Genomic DNA, 21,586 nt, shown 5'->3' on the forward strand with positions numbered 1-21,586 from the left:
GGACATGCAGATCCTTGGACTCCTTCATCGCCAGACCATAGCAACACGACGGCTGGAGGAAGAGCGCCTCATCTTCAGCCTAGGAACCCTCCAACCACAAGGGATGAACTCAGATTTCTCCAGTTTCCTCATTTCCCCTCCCCCCACCTTGTCTCAGTCCCAACCCTCGAATTCAGCACCACCTTCCTAACCTGCAATCTTCTTCCTGACCTCTCCGCCCCCACCCCCACTCTGGCCTATCACCCTCACCTTAACCTCTTTCCACCTATCGCATTTCCAACGCCCCTCCCCCAAGTCCCTCCTCCCTACCTTTTATCTTAGCCTGCTTGGCACACTTTCCTCATTCCTGAAGAAGGGCTCATGCCCGAAACGTCGACTCTCCTGCTCCTTGGATGCTGCCTGACCTGCTGTGCTTTTCCAGCAACACATTTTCAACCACATTATGTGACAATTATATGGCTTTGAGAGGTGTATTTTGTCCTTATTTTTCAAAAGAGCTTTTGAGCCAGAGGTGCCAAGTTGATTCTTTCAAGCCAATCATCTGGCACTTCATCTGTGGCCAGCACAGCCCCACCAAACACTTCCCTTGCCTCCCATAGCAACCTGGGATACAGCTCATCAGGCCCTAGGGATTTGTGCAACTGTGTGTCCATTAAAATACCGAATACCTCCTTCTTATTAATCTTAACATATTCAACAATCTCATATTGCAGCTACAATGTCACTCATTTGTGAATACAGATGAGAAATATTTGTTTAAGACCTCACCTTCCTGAGGCTCCATGCACTGGTTACCCCTCTGGTCTCTAATAGGGCCCACCCTTTCCCTGGTAATCCTCTTCCTCTTAAAATATTCATAAAAAGCCATGGTGTTTTTCTTGATCCCATCTTCCAAAGATATTTTCTAAACCCTCTTTGCCCTCCTAATTTCCTTTTCAAGCAACCTCCTACACTCCCTATACTTTTGAAGGTCCTTCCATGTTTTTGATGTGATATATGCTTCCTTCTTTTTCTTTATCAAACTCTCGATATCCAGGGTTCCGTGGATGTGCTGCTCTTGCCCTACACTCTTAGAAGAACATGTTGGTTGTGAATTCTTACTGTACTACTTTTAAAAGACCCTCACTATTCAAATGGAGACCTACTTGTAAGTAGCTGCTCCCAGTCTATGTTTGCCAGATCCTGTCTAATGACACTGAATTGGCCTTCCCCCAGTTTAGACACTTAATTTCTGCACTATCATTATTCCTATCCGTAATTACTTTTAACAACGTTTTCTTTATTTTCTTAGTTCTCCAAAATTTCCCTTTCTCATTCATTAGAGATATTATGGAAAATAGCTGCAGTAGCACACTCTTTAGAACAATTAGCTAAAAATGTTTTGCTTTATGTTCACCTAAGGACATGAATGTAAATATGTGTTCGTCCAGATGTAATTTTTAATGCTTCATTTGCCCTTTAGCAGTCTCTGCTTTAGTCTTACGTAATTCCAGTAGTTGGAACTGGTATCCCGTCGAGTCAAAATATACAGTTCACCTGACCAGTCAAGCTTCTAAGTACTCCATTTTTTTCTAGTTATAATCTTATCTTTCTGTGATAGCCAAGTAGATTAAAAAGTATGGCAGTAACACTCTCTTAATAAGATTATTGCTTTAAAATTGGATTTATCTTATAGATAATAGATGTTATAAATTCCACAGTAACTCTAAGCCATTAAGAAATCATCAACGTGTATCATGAAGATGTCTGAAAGCGTTGTATATGATTCCAATAAAGCATTGTGCGATTCCCCTTGAACTGAGCACAACCAATTTGCAGCGTAGCAGATCTCACCATAATTACAATATCCTTAAAGTTCATTAAGGCCATCATTGCATTTGTTTGTTTTCCATAGCTTTTCTTCCACATTTCCTTCCTCTTTAGATATTTTCAGAAGTAGTTATATTTGAAAAATATTGCTTTGCAGAAACGCAGGTTTTATGTCAAATGGCCTAAACTGAAAGTGTGACAAAAAAGGCAACAAATATTTTTAGCTTTGATTTCCAGCTGTGGGAGAAGCCATTCCAACAACTGTGTTACCAAGCCACTCTTCAAAATCCACAAAATCTCATCATGTTCTAGCCTTAGAGCTCTCTACAAGGGACTTTTTCAGTATAAATATGACAAGGTTGATTAACCCTTATCTGGAACTTCAAGGTAAACTCCAAACTCACTCCAACTGTCCCCTTTATTTTACCTCTCTTACTACCTTATCTTCAGACAATCAAGCTGCTTTGTCCAAGTCAGTGTTAAGCTTCTTGTTCAGACAGGTGGAGAATATTGCATCATATTCCTGATATGTGCCTTGTAGATGGAAGAGAGACAGTTAGGAATCAGGAGGTGAGTTACCTGCCACAGAATTTCTAGCCTTTGCCCTACTCTTGTAGCCACAGTATTTATATGACTAGTCCAGTTCAGTTTCTTGTCAATGGTAACCCCAGGATATTGATAGTGGTAGATTCAGCAAGGGATGGTAGTTAGATTCTCCCTTCTTGGGAATGCTCACTGCCTGGCACTTGTGCTACTTGCTACTTGCCACTTATCAGCCCAGGCCTTGTCAAGGATTGCTTCAGTTTCTGAGGTGTTGCAAATGGTGGTGAACATTGTGCAATCAATGGCAAACAGGTTGACGTCTGACCTTATGATGGAGAGAAGGTCATTGATGAAGCTGTCGAAAATGTTTTGACCTTGTTCACTACCCTGAGAAACTCCTGTTGTGATGTCCTGGACAGAGATGATTGACCTCCCGCAACCACAACTATCTTCCTTTGAGCCAGGTATGACTGTGGAGAGTTTTTCTCCTAATTCCCATTGACATAGTTTTGTCGGAGTTCACTGAAGCTACACTCAATGTGACCTTGATGTCAAGGGTAGGCAGAATGGAATTCACCTCTAGAATTCAACTCTTTTGGCCATGTTTGGACCAAGGCTGTATGAGATCAAGAGCCAAGTGGCCCTGGCGGAAATGAAATTGAGTCTAATTTCAAGTTGCCAGTGTCTTTTCCTGTAAGTCACACAGTTGCCATATTTCTCCATTCAGTAGGAGCCACTGGAATATATGTCATGAGCTCCCTGTCTGGACAATGGGCCTGTGGCTCTATTTTCTCAAATTACACAATCCAGTCTTTGACTGCATTCCACTGATCAGGATCCTCATTACAAAGCACAAGATCACATGAAGTTCAAAGTATCTTGCTTACTTCTATCAGATCCTCAGAGTGTGAGATTTCATAATAGTAATTGTGATTGATCACAAGGAATGAATGTTAACAGTTTGAGTACATGTTTGATCAGTCATTCCCCATTATCTTATCAGGGCCTTTTGGTTTCCTGTAGCCTATTGTTTTATTTTTACACTTAATGTCCTAAATTCGAGTCTACCTTAGATGGTTTCATATACTGGGCAAGATTGTCACTCATGAGGTAGAAGCTCAAGTCCAGGAATTTCCTAAATGTTCGGGTATAGCCTCAGAGGAAAGTGAGTGCTGATATAGCAGATTGGACGACCCCCATTGTCCCCACTGTACTAAAGGCTGTTAGACCTTCCAGCATTCTCCACTTATCCCCCACCATGCTGTCTCCATGGCCAGATGTCATCTCTATGCCTGCTTAACTAGTATGTACAATGTATAAAACTAATGATCCATATAATAATATTTAAGTGCTGATTAAAGAAATCCATTTGTAAATCTACTTTGAAGAACACTGCTGCTTTTACAATCTTATTAGTGTCTCAATGAGACATTGTCATTCATAGTTTCAATAACAAAAGCTTTACCCTGCTTCACCACACCCAATATTGTCCAAATAAACATATAGATATTGAAAATACAGATCAAAGAAAGAATAACTTTTTCTAATTTCATAAAATTGTCATTCAATCAATGTTAACTTTACTTCGGCCTATGTAAACTGACAGCTGTTGAGCGAACCATTAATGAGTTTCAGAGCTCAGCTACGCCTTTATTCTGAGATTGTCTTGAGAAACAGACATCAGGGCACCTGCTTTGTTGATATAATTGTCGGATGGTTTGATTATCAATGCTTGACTGAGTTCCAAAGATGCACTTCCAAACTCAATCATCACAGTTTCAAACACAATTGAAACACAATTGAATCCACTGTTAATGCCCATCAATATAATAAAATACAGGTAAGATACTATTAATATAAATTCTTTAATCTGCAGGCTCAATGTATCAGGCAGCAACACTAGAGCATAAGATAGCATGTACCACCATAACACCAGGCAGCACTATTGCTAGAGTAGGAGACACTTTACAGTATCAAAATATCAGATAACCATAAGTCATTCAAAGAGATGGGTATATTTGTTGCTACAGTAAAGCTTCAGTGTTGTTGTAAGTGTTCATACTAAAGATGAATGAGCACAATACTTACCAAAAACATGAAATCCTAATGTGCAGGTATAAGTGGCCCACTCAACATCCCTGACCTGCTCAACACTCACCACTTGCTTGCAGACTGATGGCATCCCTGTCCATGAAAAACAAAGTAAAATTCTAGGATTCAATCACACTGGAGTGAATGGTATGTAACGAATATTATCACTCTGCTCTGTATTCCGCAGGCTACTCTAGAATCATTCTAAGCCATAAAGCAAGACATTCAAGACACTAAACATGCTTCCGTCAGGTTATCCTTATGATGGGAATATTTACTGTTATAGCACAAATCATACAAATCCATTTAAATGCAGACTGAAATCATGAGGACTAACTTTAACTCACTCAAAATCCATTCATTTGCACATGATTAAAACGGAGTCCACAACAGTATCAATATCCAAAATGAGAATAAGTCTTAACAAGTAAATGCCTACCTCTATTTGTTAGATAATATTCTCTCCCAGACTTCACTAACACCTTCATTACCTTGCAATCTCAACCATATAGAAAGTCAAGGACAAGTATGTGCCTGAGAACACTATCTAAATTACCCCTCAAGTCACACACCATCCCAAACTGAACTTATTCTGCACTTCTTTAATAAAGCAAGGTCAAAATGTTGGAATGCCCAGCTAACAGCACTGAGGCTTGCTAACACACTCAAAATCTCTGGAATGAATAAGAAAAGTAAAAGAAAGCTTGCAGTAGATATTGATCTCTGTCTATCAACTCTCACCCTCAGATAATAAGTGCTTATATTTTTAATGGCCTATGGGTTGTAGGGGAAGCAATGCTAGTGTTATGATCCCAGCTGATTTTATTACTGGACAAATTCTGGTTTGATGGATCATTTTTTGTTTGTTTTATTTAGTAAGGTGATCCTTCACTGAAATACCAGTGTTCAGTGCTGCAGATTTGGTTTTAACAATCAAGTATAAGTTTAGTATGTGAAAGAAATAAAGATAATATAGAATAAACCAAGCTACTTTGTATAATACAAATTGAAATATTTCACACAGTAAAATATATATTCCCATCTATTCCAACCTCATAGCTTTACAGTAATCTGACAATGCACCATGTTTGCTTCTCTATCATAATTATAGATTTAATTTAACTGTTGCTTTCAATTCCTGGCCTTGAGAATTTGGTATCCTCTTTCTTAGCAAGTCACACAATTGATCTTAGACTTTCTCAATATGAATAACTCCTTCAGGATTCCAACGTAGTCTGGTACTTTCAAAGTAAAGTCCTTAGTCTAAGGTAACCTGTTTCCCAAGAGTTCTAAATTAACTTCTTTCTCTAGATGAAAATATTTCTTGCACCGAACTTCAAGCAGGACCTCTGCAAATCTCCGTTCCATGCTATGGGATTTTCCTGAGAGAAAAAAAATCCTGATCCTTCTAAACAGAAAACAAGCTAATAGTCCTGGATGTTCATTCCGTAAATGTTTATTATTTTACTCATAAAACTTTTCCAATGCAAACAAAGACCCATTACCACTTCAGGAGCACTGTCCCTCATGCTTTTTTTAAAAAAGATCATGGCTTCAGAATTATTGACAAACTAAACACTAAACAGCTCATGCACACAAGACCAAAACCCACATGCTACTTGTTCAAAATTCAAAGTCTAAAATAAATTATATTAAAAATATATATCATTGTATTACATTTGGGTTAATGGTCAAAACATACAATTATACAGAATAAATGGATTAGCAACTTCTGTTGATTATACATATTTAAACACAAATCTGCTGTTCAATAAATCTGTTGCTCCACAAACAGCAGTACTTTGGTACTTTGCATGTAGATTCAACATTATAACCACTTGTAGGTGAGAAGTTGTAGTCTTTACCCACTTATTACCCACGAAACGTGCCTTAAAAAGTTATAGCTTGTGCACTGGGTTTAAGAACATTTTTAACAGTGCATTATGTCATACTGCCAAAATAAATGTTCTGGCCCTAAAACGTTTACAGGTGTGGAATTCCATTCCTTCAGAAATTAATTGGTGTTAGACATAATAAAAATTAATAACACTTCATAAAATGTATTAACTACATTTTTGTCTCTCTCATGGTTAAACCTTTCTTTACCATTAGTTTACTCTCTACCTGTGATTTTACATCGAGTTAAAGGGGAAGAAGTACCCAACTGTCAGCTTGTCCATTTGGTGGATAGGGTCAATCGCAACCTTGGATTGTGTTCAATCCTAGGGACAAGGGTGAGGTACCGACCTTGCAGAGCTAGAGGAATGGGACTAGCAGTGAACCAGTAGAAGCATTCCTGTTTCATCTGGCCCAAAGCAGTGTTTGAAAAACTCCTAACATTTCCTGGAATTGGTTACTTCTCTCTGTTTACTTACTGGGGCTCTAGACCTAGGAAAGCGGTTCAGTTAGAGTTTAAGGTTGAAAATGAATATGTGGCTGACAGCCTCATTATAATAGTTAAATACCAAACCAAGCCAGCTGAGTGCACCTTAGTCAACTGCAGCCCCCAACCTCTATCCCACCTCCATTAAAACTAGAGGCAGGTTGGAGGTGGGTTGTGTTTGGATTTGAGATTTTTTGAATTTTCACATCCCACACTGACCCAAGTGTACTAATTTCTGGGAGTTACACTTCTTATTTATGAGGATTCTTCAACTGGACTGGAGAGAACATTGTTGCTTGCCCTGCTCATACACAAAATATAGAGAGCTCCATAATGAAAAAGATTTCTACGTATTATAGATTACTGTTGAAAATACCACAAAAAACTCTTTGGACAGCTGTAACCACACTGCAAATCTTCGTAGTGTAAGCACATAATCAAATAGTGGGGGCTGTTTCTCCACCGTTGTAAAAGAACGGACCAGCATATTAATAGAGTTAACTGTTTTATGAATTTATCCCATGGTGAGTGAGTCCCATGTTAAGATTAACTAAGACATTTCTGTTTAACATCAATAGGGGATGCTCTAATCTAGCCTTTGACTTTATTTTGTCACTTGCTGCAACAGTTGTTTGGAATCAAACTTGTGTTGTGGAGTATTGCCAGAACTGGGGCCTGTACAACTTAAAGCAGTGATGGCCTGTGGGGAAGCAAGTTAAATTGAGGGTGCACAAAATGGCAGAATTGAAGGAACACAGGAGTTTTCAGAGGGTTGTCAGGCTGAAGATGGTGGGATGATGCTGTGAGGGTATGAAAACAAGGATGAGAATTTTAATATTCAGGTATTGCAAATGCCTCTCACTTACTTTTTGGTCACATGAATTGTCCTTTAAAAAATAACTTACAAATCAAACTAACTTTAATTTAGAATATAGAAAATGTATACTCACAATATAAGATCTCATAGTCTCCCGAATTAGACATTAAATACTGTGAGTCAGTTGACCAGTCAAGGTGTGTGATAAAACTTGAGTGACCCTATTGGTGGGGTGGGGTAGGGGTTTGTCGGAGGAAACAGAATGACATCTTGATTATACATAATCCCAGTTATAACACTCGACCTCTGTGCTAGTATTTGAAATATTACATGCATTTTATAAGGCAAGCTCTGGAGAATTATCAATGCCCTCAGTTAAATTTCTTACAGGACTATAAAAGGTGCTGGTTCTAAAGTGAGTGAGTAATATGAATGGGATTAGTGTAAAAGGGCTGCTATTGGATCAGCTGCTCATCATACACTCCCAATCTTCATTTCTAATGGGTTTTCTCATGGATGAACTGAAACCATTTCCAATGTATACCGACACCTAATTGATGGAGTAAAGCTAGATTTTCAGAAGGTAGGCAATCGATTCACAAAACTAAAACACGTGATAAGAGGTAATGTAATAATTGCATAACAGACAGAGAACAGCGAGCAGGAATAACTGGGTTATTCTCACACTGGCAGGTTGTGGCTAGCAGAGTACCTCAAGGATCAGTACTTGGGTCCCAACTGTTCACACAGATGTACATTAATATACTTATCAATGACTTGCATTTAGAGTCTTAGAGTCAAAGAGATGTGCAGCACAGAAACAGACCTTTCGGTCCAACTCATCCATGCCAACCAGATATCCCAACCCAATCTAGTCCCATCTGCCAGCACCTGGCCCATATCTGTCCAAACCCTTCCTATTCATATACCCATCCAGATGCCTTTTACAGGTTGCAATTGTACCAGCCTCCACTACGTCCTCTGGCAGCTCATTCCACCCAGACACCACTCTCTGCATGAAAACATTGCCCCTGACATCTCTTTTATATCTTTTCCTTCTCACCCTAAACCTATGCCCTCTAGTTCTTGACTCCCCACCCCAGGGAAAAGACCTTGCCTATTAATACTATCGATGCCCTTCGTCATTTTATAAATTCTCTATAAGGTCACAGAGGACCAAATATAATATTTCTAAATTTGTAAATGTTACAAAGCCAAGCAGGAGTGCTTGGTGGGAGGAAGATATAAAATGTTTTCAGGAGGATTTGGACAGGCCTAGTGAGTTGGCAAGATCATTGCAAATGAAATACAGCGTGAAAAAATGCAGAGGTTACCCACTTTGGTAGGAAGAACGCCAATGTGCCGAATTTTCTTAATAAGTGAGAGATATGTGTGTTCTTACCAATAAGCAGCTGAGAGCTAACACGCAGGTGCAGTAAACTGTTAGCAAGGCTAACTGAACGACAGCCTTTTCACGAGGATTTGAGTACAGGAGTAGTGAAGTCTTGCTTCAATTGTAGGTGAGCATATTGAGAGTGCACCTGGAGTACTGTATGCAGTTTTGGTCTCTTTACCTCAGGAAACATATAATTGCCATAGAGGGAGTGTAACAAAAGTTCACCAGACTTGTTCCTGGGTTGGCAGTACTGTCCTATGAAGAGTGATTGGGAAGCTGGGCCTGCTATCTCTACAGTGTTGAAGAATGAGAGGTGATCTCATTCAAACTTACAAAATATTTACAAGAATAGATACGGTATCCTGTAAAATAAGTGGGAAGTCAGTAGGACAGAACTAAGGAGACATTTCTTCACCCAGAAGGCAATAAATGTTTGTAATTCTCTTCCCAAAATGTTGTGAAAGTTCAGTCTTTGAACATATTTAAAATAACAGTTGATACAGTTTTGATTATCAATGGTGAATATAGTGATAGGGATAGTGTGGATAAAAGGCACTGAAGTGTTTGATCAGCCATAATCATGGGCTCACTGGACAGGATGGCCTAATTAGTACGTAACACTACTCTCACTGATTTAATAAACCACTGTTCTAACACAAAATCAACATGCATTGCAGTTTCAACTTTTATTAAATGTAACTTACTGAGCATTTACCAACTCGGCTGTATTTTCTGCCATTTTCATTAACTGTGTAGATGTAAATATAATTATCATGGGAGCCAATTGCTAAGTAATTTCCCTCTAAAAAAAGCACAAAGTAGAATAGATTACTCATAATGAAATTGGAATAAACCTGTGCAGTTAGAAAGTACAATGTCCCACTCAACTAAAACAAAATGTCACTGGTTGACATTACTAATAGTACAGGAGTACAGGAATATATTTGTGGGCGGCACAGTGGCAGTGGGCAGCACGGTGGCACAGTGGTTAACACTGCTGCCTCACAGCGCCAGAGACCCAGGTTCAATTCCTGACTCAGGTGACTGACTGTGTGGAGTTTGCACATTCGCCCCATGTCTGCATGGGTTTCCTCCAGGTGCTCCGGTTTCCTCCCACAGTCCAAAGATGTGCAGGTCAGGTGAATTAGCCATGCTAAATTGCCCGTAATGTTAGGTAAAGGGGTAAATGTGGGGTAATGGGTGGGTTGGGCTTCGGCGGGTTGGAGTGGACTTGCTGGACCGAAGGGCCTGTGTCCAAACTGTAAGTAATCTAATCAGTTAAAGATTACTATCACAAAAATCATCCTTCACCAGTTTTGATTACTTTTAATCCTATCATGCAGTCACTATATTTCAATGACTGTCTGTGTCACATTCAGAATTAAGCTTGATATTGTCAATGATATAATGCTGACATAAATATGATTATTTGTCCTGACGTAGACTTGTGATTGTATCAGTAAAGACTAACATTAAACACTTGTAATGCTAATTGTATTTTTGATTCAAACCAAAAAAGAGATACATCTAATTAGGGTGCCAGCAAATACACATTTTGCTGAAGTTATTTAAATACTAATTGTCCAATTCTCTCTCTCAACCTTTAACATAAAGCTACCTGTCAGTTTATTCTGCAGTTGGTAGTCAGATCTTTAATATTTACATTAGCATCTCTCACTTGCAAAGTACAGAGGAAATTATGTAAATAAAACCAATAGACCTCAGAAATACTAAATATCAATTTGCTTAGAAATTGAAATCTGGAACAAAAAATTGATAATAACACAAAGACGTTTTTAAACACAAGAGCCAGAAAATTGAAACAGTGCAGCTTTAGTAAGAGCTAACAACCATTTAGAGCCACAAGTCAGAGGATCTAGGTTAGTCTTAGAACCAACAACAACAAAATCGAAAACAAAGAGACTGCCAATCAAGGCATTCTAGATATCTGAATATCTAACATTTGCTGATAATCAGACTCCTTTCTCCTTCCTGAAGAAATTTGGTCAGCCAGGCTGTAAATGGCATATGGTCTTCTGTCAGAATTACTGTTTGCCAGCCATTTCTTACAGTTACACAGCAGCTACAGGGAAATTTGTGATATGAATAGTCTGTCATCAATGGTAAACTATCATGATGTGAGAAGACAACAAATACATTGATAGAAAATTTATTCAGGAAACAAAGAACAGTAATGTAAATTCTGAAAATATATAGCTTAGAAAACACCTGAGTGGACAATTCTTGTCAAGATCAGAGACCAAGATCTTGCAGAAAAAAAACAGACAAAAATGATTTAAATGTTTGAAATTCATTTTAGCAAAAACAATCCTAGAATGGCACAATATAAAAATAAGATCAGTAAACCCATCACAGCTTTGTTGAGCTATCCCATCGGTCTCAGATATCTATACTTTCCACTTTTTTTTAAAATCAAGGTTTCGTTTTATCTTCCAAATGAAAAGCAATAATTATTGAAAATGAAAAACTTGATCTGTGCTGTGATGATAAGTTACTTCTAGCACATCAACTAGAACATTTAAAAAATAATCACTACTAAAGTGAAAATAATAATTTCCCAATACACATCTATAAACCTTAAGCTGTGAGAAGTTACACCAGTCAGTGAAGAGGTTTGGAATAATTTCTTCTTTGCTAAATATAAGCTTCTAGTGAACTATTTAAAAGTGGTGGTTACCTGGTGAATAACGCATGACTGAGAGCTGTTCATTTCCATCTGTGTGAACAGTCACCAGATCCTTTGACTCTGTATCCAGAACCAACCACCTGAAAAATCAAATGATGATTCCATTGAAGCCTAATTAAGTACACCAAACAACCTCAACTGCAGAGCGAATCAGATTGCATATCAACTTTTGCTGGCATTACTCTACATACGGGTTTGTATGTTTGCAGTTTTGAAGTCCTGCCTCCATTTCCAGTCAATATGATTTCATACTTGTAGGAAAAGGGGATGGAGTGGGAATTGCACAAATATAAAACACTAGTCTACTGGGCCATTTGAAATAAGTGCTGGGGTTAAACAGACTCCATTTATGTTGTTCTAAGGGCCTTAACCCACAGTGTGGGAATCTTGAATTGATGGAAAAGATGTAACATTCTGGAATGGCAGATAAAATCTCTTCCAATATTAAGTTTAAAGTTATTTAGAGAATCAGTTTAGCTCAGTTGGCTGGATTGCTGGTTTACAGAGCAATGTGATGCCAACAATGTGGGTTCAATTCCCATCACTGGTTTGAGGTTACCATGAAGGACTCTCCTTCTCAACCTCTTCCCTTGCCTGAGGTCTGGTGGCCCTCAGGTTAAATCACCACCAGTCACTTCTCTCTAATAAGAGAGAGCAGCCCCTATTGTCTGGTAAGACTATGATGACACAACAAAAGTTATTTAAAGCCATAGCCTTCTAAAAATGAAACAATTTAAAGCTGTCAACTAAAGGAAACATAAAACACAGCACTGATTGACAGGCCAATTGTTATATAAATTGCCATGTATTTATATAGTTTCAATAGAGTCCATTATTGACATTTTCCAAGGACTAGGCTACTTCTGAAAGTTTGGGTGAGTTTCACAGGTTCAAAACTAAGTATGTGAAAGATTAGGGTTGAGCTGACATATGATTGACTATTTTAAAGAAGCTATTAAAGGATTACATGCCTTTGATGTGGTTACTGAATAGAATTTTAATGATTTGACTCCTTGAGGGGATTTAAAATTTTTCAACAGCTTTCATGATTGAAATTATTCAGTCTCATATGTTAAAAAAAGACAACTCTACTAGATTGTTAGAGAATTATTGTTTTCATTCGCACCTTTCTCCTGAGTTCTGTCAATACTGGGTAATATTCAAGGAGCCTGTATGGGAGGTGTCAAATTGCATGGAAGGAGCATGTGGGGTTTGGGAGAATGAGGGTTAAAGGTTACAAGGCCTAACATTTTACAAAATGGGGTGGATTCTCATGGAACTGAGGTGAGCTATCTAACTCATCCATCTTGGTTCTCACTCACCTCCAAGGCTGCCTCTGAATGGCCTCCAGAGGCAGAAGAGCCAATGGAATGAGGCTGGTGCTTTCCTGGAGCAAAATCTGTATGCAACAGAATTCTTTATACTGAAACAGATCAGCCAACTCAGGAAATCTCCAACTTGAATTATTTGTCTCAGTAGTGAAAATGTAGTCCATAAAGTTAAGCCACTTTAGGACAGGACGGTGAAAATGGAGTTGTTCTACTTATGAAGAAAATCGTATGCACAATCCACTGTGTTGAACAATCACCACCACAGGAGATTTTATTGTGTAACTGACCACAGTAACAAAACACAGATTTTGTTTGTGTTACTCTTCTGTCAGTTTGGTTGGATCTCAGGTAAGATGATTTATTACTGCGTGCCCAACAACAACAGATACTGATGACAATTAATTTTTGCTCGGTAATACTGGAGTTTGCAGTTACACTACTAACATCTACCTGACAAAGTGAAAAATTGTCCAGGTATGTCCTGTCCCCAAAAAGCAGGATAAAGCAGTTCAAGAAGATAACTCACCACCACCTCGACCAGGGCAACTAGGGGCAAACAATAAATGCTGGCCAGTCAGTGGCACCCACATCCCACGAATGAATAATGATATTAAAAAAATCATTTCCATTGGTACGATTTAAACAGGTCCATGTATTGTTTTTCAAATAGTTCCAAATGATTGGTCTGTCCAAATCTACCATATTTCTATTAGCATTTAAAATGACTAATTTGTACTTAAAAACCATAGCAAAGCGGTCCTTATTCATTCAAATATACAACACATTTCAGTGCTGGCAGACAATCCTTGGCTTACCAATAGGTTTGACTTTTGTTGCAGAACTCTCCAGTTCAAGCAAAAAAAACCAGAAATTCTTGATTATTTCTTCTTCTAATATAAACGATGATTGAAATCATAGGGTGTAAGTTTTCAGGTCTTCATGTGGGAAGTAGATTTAATTTTGCTGAGATGGTAGCAGATAGGAATTCCTGAACCTGCCCTAACAAAGTTAATGATGACTTAAGGGCCTCATCTTTTTTGGGGTGCAATCATTTTGGCCTCAGGTGAGATGAGAAACAGTCAGCTTACATTGGGATGGGGGTGGGAGGGTAAAGTCCCTCAATATGCCCTCAGTTGGCCACTGCCAAGGGACAAATCCTATGACGGAGGTGGAGGTGGTAAGGGGGGGTTGCCTTTGAGAACCACCCACCTGACCTCACTTCCCATCCTCCTGACCCCACCTCTCTTTCTGCCACTCAAACATTTGAAATCACCACTGCCACCTGCCACCAAACAACACTCAGTTTTACCATCAGCAATCCTCCATCCTGGTTATCCAAGTATTTTGTCATGTTGCAACAATGTAACCTCCACCACAGAACTGCTCAATTCTAGGCATACCAGCTTCTGATTGACCAGTAGCTCTAGGAAGGCAGGAGTTCCTGCTCCAGGATCCTATCCTTTATTTGGAAGGCCCACCAGCAGCCAATCAGCTACCAGATTACCAGAAGATCCAGTGGGTTTTCTCACTTTAGTAGGCTTCAGGTTCCTTCCTGGAAACTCTCCCACTTCTAAAAATAAGGTCTCGGCTATAATTGTTTTTAACTTTAGAAATTTCATCTGTGCATAACAAATTTTATTTATTTTTTCCGCTCTAAATTTACATTAATAAATACCTTAAACAAAACAGCAGTTGTCATTGTCGAGAGTGACTGATGCAGAAGCTTCTTATTCACACTCACCTTCCAGTTTGAGTTCCTATAGCAACAACACATCCTGATGGGTGAAAACCAGCAGACTGGGCTGGGTCCTAGAATTTCAAGAAAACATATTCAGAAGCACAGACTGTTAGTAATAGACTAATTGAACCTCACAGCACTGAGAGGTTTTAAATCTGATTTGTTTGAACATGTACAGTAATTATGTAGGTGGAATGTTTCCTGCTAAGCACACATTTCCTTACAATAACAGTGTTTTAATAATTAAACGATGCTTCAACCATATCGTAGATTTGCTGTGCAAAAGCCTGCTTCTTCCCACTAGTTAAAGTTATTTAAATACTGGGCAAAAATCATTTGAATGGCTTAAATAAAATTTATCTTTTTGATCTCTGTTTTCAATTCCCCTCTATTATTCCTGTTTTGTTTGTCCTAAAATCTAAGTGCACCTTCCTACATGTTTCTTCCCCTATTATTTTGCTATTAACAGTCATTCTTTGGTGAAACTTTGCCTGAATCTGGAACTTTTTATTTTCCTCCACAAGCTTTTAAAGCGTAAAGTTCTAACTAATTCTTCAATAATCTCATAGTTTTGCCATTCGTTTCAAGCTGGGTAATGTTATGCAATAATCCAAGTTTTCCAATTTCCAATAAGAAAATCGATGAAGTAAAGATACCTCTATGATTTTGCTCCATATGGTCTGATGGGTGACAGCATCCCATAGAGTGATATGTTTGTCATGTCCACATGTTAGGAACTGTTCCTTATTTGGATGACTGGCCAAACCCCACAGTTCATCTGTGTGACCCTACATATATTGTAAAAGAAGTAATGAAAATGAATGCTTTTGAAATCAATCTGGAGAGCTAAAATTAAAAAAAAAATCCAGAGATCAAATTCAGAATAACACAGGCAATGCCTGGGGAGAGAAGGAGAATATAAACGTGATTTGCTGTGACAAGGTTACCTAAAATAATTTCTTTGGTCATTTATCTCTCAGCAAAATAAAATTAGCAATAAAAACAATGAATATGAAATATTACTGGCCAGCTTGGTCTTAGTTTGAGAAGTTTGATACATTTATCGTCTAAAAGGATTTCTCTGGTTAACAGGATTGCAAGTGGGTAGCCTGCACAAAGAGGGACTAATTCTCTCCAAGACACTACAGTTGACTGCTCACTAATGTCTTCAAATGTCATTGAATATTTATTACTAAGAAGATTCATTGGTCACTGTGCATGATGAACAATAAAAGCAAATGTCGCCTCCCCAGCTGCAGTGAACCGAAATACCAGAGCAGCAATTGAAATTCACACTGTTGCCCATTATCTTTGCAGTGTTATACCATAGCCAAGAATAATCTCAGAGATAGAAAGCCAACCTGCTCTGGGCCTTACAAAAAGATGGGTATAAATCTCAAGTCTGAATGGTCACTTTGACTGTGGCAGGTTCCACATGAGTGATTTGCAATTGGAATTAATCAGGGGTAGAATTGAGGATGGTTTATGCCCTATGGTTGCAACTGCAGTAATGATTTATGAAGATTCCTTCCAGCAACCCAAGGAAACTGCAGGCATGTTTTGTAATCATCTGCTCCTACCTGGGTGATAGGGTGAAAGTCTCCAGATAAAGTGCCTTGTAGAATGAAATTCCTTGTTGTGCCAATTAACAATACTTCTCCCCTTCCTTTAGTCACTGTCCTGACTGGACCAAACTGCTCAGGAACCTTCATTAAAAAGAAGAAGGGTTAACAGTCAGATTCTATGTAAGTCTGACCAACACAAGAAATGCTATTTACCCTGTTGACAGGATGATTCTAACATCAAAATAACAGTGCTATGGAATCACACTTACAAACTGGATATACTTGTATTATTGCACTAAACTTTTGGCAGATTTTAAGACTGTTGGCGTCACAGGATAGAGATGTTATCATCTGGTTCCACGGACCTATTCATTTTGGGAATTTTAAAAATGTAACCCTGCAACTGATAATATTTAGATAATCAAAGTGGTATTTCTTCACCATATGAAAGGTATTACTTTATTTTATCTTATAAAACAGACAAGCAAAGCAGCAGTGGAGATGACAAAGCACTTATGACTAGGGAGTACATTTTATTTTCCTGTTTTTCAGGGTCAAACACCATCCCTAAATTGAGTGTACAGAAGTTTCCTCTACTTTATCCAACAATGGATATACTTGATTATTTGATATAGTAAGTTAAAAATCACACAACACCAGATTATAGTCCAACAGGTTTATTTGAAAGCACTAGCTTTTGGAGCGCTGCACCTGATGAAGGAGTAGCACTCCGAAAGCTAGTGCTTTCAAGTAAACCTGTTGGACTATATTCTGGTGTTGTGTGATTTTTAACTTTGCACATCCCAGTCCAACACTGGTGTATCCAATTCATTGATATAGTAAGCTGTTGATACCGTGAGGTCAGCAAGTAGATTGAAATGACCTAAACTTACTTTCCATACGATGATAAGAGGTATGCACTTAATCTGGGCAGGATTTGGAGGCAGGCCTATTCAGTTCTTACCTTGTTTTTATTTTAGAACATACACATATATAAATAAAGAAGTTTGGTGAGGGTTAACATGAGAAATAAGTTACTTTTTACAATTAAGCTTGAGCAACATTAAAGTGGACATTATTTGAATTAAACCAATGGAAATAATCTTTCTGGAAAGTTTTTAGATCAATTCCAACAGATGATCAATCAGACACTTAAAAACAAGTTGAATAATGCAGTAGCAGGAGACGCAATGCCCCAAATCAAGGAGATTTAGTCCTCTGAATGTATTTTTGAAAACTTAACTGCTTTTTATAGTCATAAATCTGGGTGGAGAGGCCCAGTTTGATTCAAACAAATTACTTCTAATTTTGAAGAGTTTGTTTGCGAACACAGAAAATGTTTACAATATTGCCAAGTACTAAAAATAATTATACTCACAAACGTATTTGCTTGTAAAAGATAGAGCAAGCTCCAACATACGTTACTGATTAAGCAACAACTACATTTTAAAATTCATTTCCTTGTTTACAAATCCTTCCAAAACCTTGTTCCTCTCTATCTTTGCAATATCCGCTAACCCCACAATCATTCAAAATAGCCATGTTCCTCTAATTTTGGTCTCTTGAGCATCCATGATTTTAAACATTCCATCAATGGTGACCATTCCTCCAGCTACCACAGTTCTAAGCTCTGGAACTGCTTCCCTAAATCTCTCCATCCATCCTTCTTTATAGTACTTCTTTAAAAATTTCTCTTCTTTGATCAAGTTTTTAGTCTTTGGTCAGCCCCAATTCTCTCATTTAGCTTGGTGCCAAATCTTATTCACCAACTCTCTTGGCCAGTGCCAAGATCTTACTATCTTAAAAATACATTGCATAAAATTACATAAATTCACTTTTAACAGATCCCTCTCCATCAATGATTGATCAACAGGGAAAGATGGTGAGGTAATAAACAAATTAGGTTGAGTGCAAAGCTTTTTTCTGTCAGACTTATGTTGTAAAGGTAATTTTTAAGGCTTGATATTGATGAAAACGAAATGCAGAGCTTGGCCATCATACAGGAAGTTCCAGATGGCTTAATGCATACAGTGATTCCAGAATGACCACTATATTGATCTGTGAAACATTTCAGACTCTTCATCTGTCTGGTTTGTGGCTCACTTGGAACCCTGCCTCTATTAACAGCCTACTTGTGATGAAAGAAAATAATTGGGAAATTGAGTGGGTGGGGGGGCGGGAACAGCACATGTTAAGATGGGGCCAGAGTCAGACATGAAGGTGTATGGGCAGAGTAGGTCCTGAGTTTGGTAAGACCAGGCGATAAATCTCACTAGGCCTTGCAGCAGAAATTCTTCCAAGAAATTCACTGCAATTCAGACCTAGCCAATAAAATGCAAGATTCAATCCAATGATTGAATTTGCTGATTAAATATAGTGTACTCGGACCTCCAGCAGCAGGTGGCAATGTGATGGAGGGCACTGTGGAAGAAAACTGAGCAGTTCACTGAGACCTCCACCAGCAGGTGGTGACAGTGAAGGAGGACAACTGGCATACTCAGATGGACTCCCACTGGAGTAAACAAACTGTCTTTGATGGAAGGAGGATCAAATTGACAAGGGATTCCTCAACCGAATGTAACTCTCAGGCTTTGTTCGAGGTGTATAGTTTAAATAGTTCCATTTATGTACTTAAACTCCCTTCATGTGTGAAATGACCAGATGGCAGTGGAATTTGGAATCTCTGATTCATGATCTTTGGGCTTTCCATGTGTTCAAATCTCATATTAAACTTCTGCCGTTGTTGACAGGATTCCATAGCACATCTGTCCAATCACTGGGGAGGAGGTTGAAAGGCATCTGGCCAAGACGGAGCAGATGGTGGAAGAGTTGAAGCTGGTAATGTCCTTGAGGGAGGCCAAAGCTGATTCAGGATCACTGGAGGTATGGGCATTGGCAGAGGGAATCCGTGTGGTTTACTGGGCAGTCGATGCAAAACCTCATAAGGTGCTTCCCCTCTAACTAGGATTCCTCTCATGAGGAAGCATTGTAAGTTCTCAAACGTGCAAAGTGTTTCTGTCATCTTGATTTGGTCCACAGTTATAAAACCGCCTCCCCATTACAGAACAAAACACTAAGGAGAAGCATTCTGAATAGGCACCAGGAACTTTAGAAATACACCAGAATGCCATTTGGACCCTGTAATGCCTTGCCACCTCCATGAGTATGATAAGTACTACTTTTGGTGATTTTAATTTCCAGTCCCTCCTTATCCATCTGGACAATATACTTACCTTTGGCTTGACATTCCGAGAGATCCTTGCAAAGGCTAAACACTGCCTTAGCTCACTTGTCACAGTTCAACTTGAAAATTAAAGCAGAGAAGTACCAATTCTTCTGGAAAGAAGTAAAGTTCCTGGGTCACTTTGTTACAGAGGAATGCATTACTCCTGGCAATGAAAAAAATCCATGTGGCAGAGGACTAGCCTTGGCCCAAGACAAGGAGGAACCTCCTTGGGTTCCCCAAGGGTTCATTGGTTTGGTGGTATGCTTTAGGAAGTTTGTGAAAAGCTATGCACAGCTGGCTGCCCCTTTCCACAATTTGCTGAAGACATCAGAGCATGCTAAAGGGCAGCACGGTGGCACAGTGGTTAGCACTGCTGCCTCACAGCACCAGAGACCTGGGTTCAATTCTCGCCTCAGGCGACTGACTGTGTGGAGTTTGCACATTCTCCTCGTGTCTGTGTGGGTTTCCTCCGGGTGCTCCGGTTTCCTCCCACAGTCCAAAAATGTGCAGGTCAGGTGAATTGGCCATGCTAAATTGCCCGTAGTGTTAGGTAAGGGGTAGATGTAGGGGTATGGGTGGGTTGCGCTTCGGCGGGGCGGTGTGGACTTGTTGGGCCGAAGGGCCTGTTCCACACTGTAAGTAATCTAATCTAAAGGAAAGGTTGGAAAAGGAAGTGTGGTACTTTACGTAACATCTGAGGGAGTTGGATCCCAACATGTGATGACTGTTTCTGCACAGTCAAACAGAAACTTGTCTTATCATGTGCTCCTTGACTGCCCAGTTCTCCATCTCCCTTCCAGACTGGAAATCATCACCCTTTCCTTGATTTAAGAGTCATAGCTTCAAGGGCAGCAAAGGGCGGTAATCGCTTCCACCAGTCAGAATCTCAAGCTGAATGAGAGGAATACAGAGAATTATTCCAAAATGAAACTTGAACTTTGAAGTGGACTACTTCCCAACGGTTCAGAGACATTTCGGTTGATCAGAGTTCACAGAATCACAGGATTGTTTCAGTCCAGAAGGAAGCCATTTGACCAATCCTACCTGTACCGGTTCTATACATGAGTGCCAATCTCCTGCCTTTTGCCCCTAACTGTGCACACTGTTTCTATCTGAATAATCAACAAATGCCCATCTGCATTCCTCAATTGAACCTGCCTCCACCTCATCTCCAAGCAGTGCATTTCAGGCCCTAACTACCACACCAGCCTTGATTTTGTTTGCACATGACTTGAAATTTATGTCCTTTCATTCTTGTTCCTTTCAGGATCTTCTCCTCACCCACTCTTTCCAGTGTGCTCAGGATTTTGAAAACCTCTATCAAATCTACCCTTGGCCTTCTCTTCGAGGCGAACAGTTCCAACCTCTTCAATCTATCCTTATAACTGAAGTATTGAGTTTGAAATCTTTCCAAGAACAACCGACTTAGCTACTACCAAACAACCGTCAAGCTGGGCGAAACACATATCCTGTGGGCTACTGAACTTGCACAGTTTTGATTCCAGGTCTAGTACAGATCAGGCAAATTCGAAAGCCCTTTGTCAAAAAAACAGTCCACTGAAGGGAATCTGCTTGACTGGAGCTGATGCTATGCCCATTTCCATACCTCAAGTCAAAAGCAGGATTCTGATCCCAATTCCCTACGACATTCAGACTAAGATCCAGTGGAATGTTACTTATGAGCAAGGTACAGATCCAGACAGGTAGACCAGGTCTGGTTTTACCATTGGCTCCTATCTCAAAGGAAGACCTCAGACAATTTCAGCTGACTGGAACAGCATCAGTAAACTGCACCACAACTGGAAGATCAAACATCCATCAAGCTGATAAAAGAGTCCAAGCCAGTGTGGAAACTGCCAAGGTGCTGGGAGAGGATCAGAGAGGTGGATGAAATCCTCCATTGGCTGGTTCATGACAAAGGGGAGGGGAGGGTGAAGTAAATCATTCTTTCTGCCAGCCTCAAGTGTCAAATGTTGGTTG

The 21,586-nt window shown here is 39.3% G+C and overlaps 1 protein-coding gene across 9 annotated transcripts in view; it reads right to left on the reverse strand.

Annotated features, from left to right (window-relative positions):
* eml1 (EMAP like 1) overlaps positions 1 to 21,586 on the reverse strand; it is a 253,491-nt gene that overhangs the window by 12,159 nt on the left and 219,746 nt on the right. For all 9 annotated transcript variants that reach the window (XR_011960435.1, XM_072568529.1, XM_072568532.1 and 6 more), the window contains 7 exons: positions 16,396 to 16,521; positions 15,472 to 15,603; positions 14,819 to 14,886; positions 11,738 to 11,826; positions 9,744 to 9,841; positions 7,777 to 7,864; positions 4,441 to 4,536 (listed from right to left, as the gene is read on the reverse strand). Coding sequence is in view for 8 of the 9 variants with exons in the window: in XM_072568529.1 (XP_072424630.1) it covers positions 4,441 to 4,536; positions 7,777 to 7,864; positions 9,744 to 9,841; positions 11,738 to 11,826; positions 14,819 to 14,886; positions 15,472 to 15,603; positions 16,396 to 16,521 (697 nt within the window). In the remaining variant the exon portion in view is untranslated. The remainder of the gene's footprint in view (positions 1 to 4,440; positions 4,537 to 7,776; positions 7,865 to 9,743; positions 9,842 to 11,737; positions 11,827 to 14,818; positions 14,887 to 15,471; positions 15,604 to 16,395; positions 16,522 to 21,586) is intronic.

This window comes from Chiloscyllium punctatum, chromosome 4 (assembly GCF_047496795.1).
Source record: "Chiloscyllium punctatum isolate Juve2018m chromosome 4, sChiPun1.3, whole genome shotgun sequence".
NCBI lineage: Eukaryota > Metazoa > Chordata > Chondrichthyes > Orectolobiformes > Hemiscylliidae > Chiloscyllium > Chiloscyllium punctatum.